General features: G+C 32.5%; 1 protein-coding gene across 1 annotated transcript; it reads right to left on the reverse strand.

Annotated features, from left to right (window-relative positions):
* Positions 1-664: 664 nt before the first annotated feature.
* LOC145028630 (uncharacterized) lies at positions 665-2,330 on the reverse strand. The gene is made up of 2 exons (XM_078977343.1): positions 1,926-2,330; positions 665-1,039 (listed from the first exon to the last, which is right to left on the reverse strand). Exons 1-2 carry the CDS (start codon positions 2,075-2,077, stop codon positions 979-981), a joined length of 213 nt encoding a protein of 70 aa, XP_078833469.1. The 5' UTR covers positions 2,078-2,330; the 3' UTR covers positions 665-978.
* Positions 2,331-2,908: the final 578 nt, after the last annotated feature.

Here is a 2,908-nt window from a genome sequence, read left to right on the forward strand (position 1 = left end):
CCTACTCCTTACAAATGTTTTTATCTTATACAAATGTTAGGATGTTCATATTGTACACGAATTACAAGATGATAACGTTGGGAAATATTGCCCAGAGATAACATTACAAATTAGTAATCATGTTTTAAGCTTCCATGTCAAACTTTTTTGAAGACTTAAACTCATGCATTCATAAACAAATGAGAGAAAGATTAAAATATAAGCAACTTAAAATAAACATAACTTTTGATCCGTATAGAGTTTTGAGGCCCGCGATACATCGTCAAAAGTCAAAACAACGCTCTCGTTTGACAAACCAAAACAGTTGAAGGTGGTTCGCATACCTGTCGTCTGTCGAGTTCCTCTGTTTTAGGCCTCAAGTTTAGCTAATTTCCTTATTTTGTTTTATAATGTTTTTTAATAAATATTTGATTTCCTTAATTACTGTATTTTTCACTAGTTTGTTTTGGAGGTTAATTAGGAAACATAGATGTTCGATTTTAATGTTTAGAAATTTAGCAATATCAGCCAAATTGAGCATAGAGTTCTTCTATGTACGCTTTTATATATGCATCTTAAAAGTTATCAATACATTCCCTTTGAGTTTTCTAGAACAATTGCACCACCATCTATTTTGGTGTTGTCTCTGATTACCACTACATTCATGGCGTGTAGTTTTTCAAGATATGCAATTACATTATCGACTACACACCATAAATCCTCAACCGTGGGACCCCCATGATTAGAGTTATAATCACGTAATTATAATACTTTTACAGGTCTGAATACTCCATACTTATGAGAAAAACTATGTATAAGTTCATTTATGCTAAAGAAAACAAGCCAGAATAGTGATTTATAGAGGCTCAAAGTAAAACTTTGTATAAGAGACTCTTGTATGTTTAAAATTCTTACTACCAAAAAAACAAAAAGCCAAAATACGGATTTTTACATGTAAGTGAACATGTTTAAAACTCTTTGCAGGGAGCCATCATCAGCTTAATCATCCTTGGGAATATCTTTCTTTGGCAGCTCCTTTGGTTTTGCCTTCTCTATTTCCCTATAAAACCAAAACAAATTTTCCCCAACTCAGTGGCTAAATGCAAGAAACAGCAATGTTACTTTCAAATTGTTTTCTTACTAGAACATTGTACTTTGAAAAATCCAGCCCATTAGGCAATATACCTTAAAGAACAACTCATTATTTGCTAATGAAATTATCAAAATTAACCTATTCCTGGGTTGATTTAAACAAGTAATAAACTTTCTTCTTGTTGTATGATTGCATAAGCTAGCTGTAGACAGTCTTGACATAACACATTTTTAGGTTATGAATTAGGAACATTTTGAATTAATGAGGAATTGTTCGATCATGCTTTCTGGAAGCACCCAAGTATACATATCCTGAAGTGTGTTAGATTAATTTCATGTTATCAATGTCTAGGATCCATTCAAATTCATGGCGAAGCTGAGGTTGTAAAATGACCCAAGGATTTTGTAAAACATCTAAGTGTTAAGTCAAACATAGATTGAACATCATTCTTGTTGGCTGTTGCAACAATTTGCATGCTGTTACTAGACTATGACTCCTATGAGTAGGAAGCTCATAGGAAGCTCCTATAAGTGTTAAGTCAAACATAGATTGAACATCATTCTTGTTGGCTGTTGCAACAATTTGCATGCTGTCACAGAGTGATGTCTCCATAACTTGTGAAGATTTCTGATAACTTGATAATGATCACTATGAGTAGGAAGCTCGAGGACGCTGTCTATGACTATGACTCCTACTATTTTGGAACCCTAACTTTCTACAAAATGGACTCTAATCGAGAAACGGGTGGATAATTGCGTATGTTCTACAGCACATCAGTAGTTTAGGTTTATACAGAAAGTATAACACATTAGTCAATAAATCAAGGAACAATTTGTGAGTATTGAAAGAGTACTTAGCGGCGGATGCAGATTCTTCTTCGAGCCAGTGACGAATCTGACGAACGTTGCGTTTGAAGATGGAAGCGGACTGTTTCACATCGCTCCTCATCAGTAGAACCACTGCGCTCACTCCCACCACGGTCAGTATGAAATTTGTTAACGCCATTCGTTCGATAGAATCCAATCTATGAAAAAAAAAAAGGTTGTCGCAAAAGATGAACAGCGAATCGAAATCTTCGTGTTTGGTAGGTAATCAGATTGAAAGATAGCGGACGGCGGAAACGGCAGGTGATCGCCGGAGATTGATTTGGGGTAGGGGTTTGAATGTCGTCAATACGATTGTCACGACGGCGGTCATGTCCTAGAGGGATTCACAAAATACAAAAACGACAAATGAATCCTTCAACTAGCAATTTGTTTAAACTAAGCCACTATTGTTATAAAATCTTCACACGGGCCATTTTACAAGCTTTTAGAAATTTGATAAGGTAATCAAATTTTAATTTTGTTCACAAACTTTTGTATATATTTGATTTTTTCCATAAATTATTTAAAATTGTTTATATTCTTATGACCGTCTCATAAATATAGAATATAAATAATTTCAAATAATTTATAGGTAAATTTAATATGAAAAAAAATTAAATAATTAAATACGAATAAAATTAAAAGTTCATTAGTGTTTTAAATTATGATCTCTATAAAATTATTAACCTTATGCTTCTTAGTTATGTTTCATAAGCTAATCAATAAATATCATAAAGAATTAAAGATCTTGTATGAAACATCATGCTTCTAGTATTGTTATTTATATAGTCTCAATAATAGCAGTAGAATAAAATATTTCAAAACTAGGATATAACTTCCACATAGCATTTAAATATATTTTTTGAAAAATAATATATGTAATGACTGACATGTTATTGCAAGTCTCCAACTACTTTTACTAAGATGATATGCAACAATCAACATCGATATTTTAAGAAACAATTACAAA

This window comes from Lactuca saligna, chromosome 1 (genome assembly GCF_052625555.1).
Source record: "Lactuca saligna cultivar CGN05327 chromosome 1, ASM5262555v1, whole genome shotgun sequence".
Taxonomy (NCBI): Eukaryota; Viridiplantae; Streptophyta; class Magnoliopsida; order Asterales; family Asteraceae; genus Lactuca; species Lactuca saligna.

What these genes read in the sequence shown, in the direction of transcription:
- LOC145028630 (XM_078977343.1), bottom strand. Translation starts at nt 2,077, where the DNA reads ATGGCGTTAACAAATTTCATACTGACCGTGGTGGGAGTGAGCGCAGTG. An exon ending in GAATCTGCATCCGCCGCTAA is followed by an intron (nt 1,040 to 1,925) that starts GTACTCTTTCAA and finishes TTGGTTTTATAG; the next exon opens with GGAAATAGAGAAGGCAAAAC.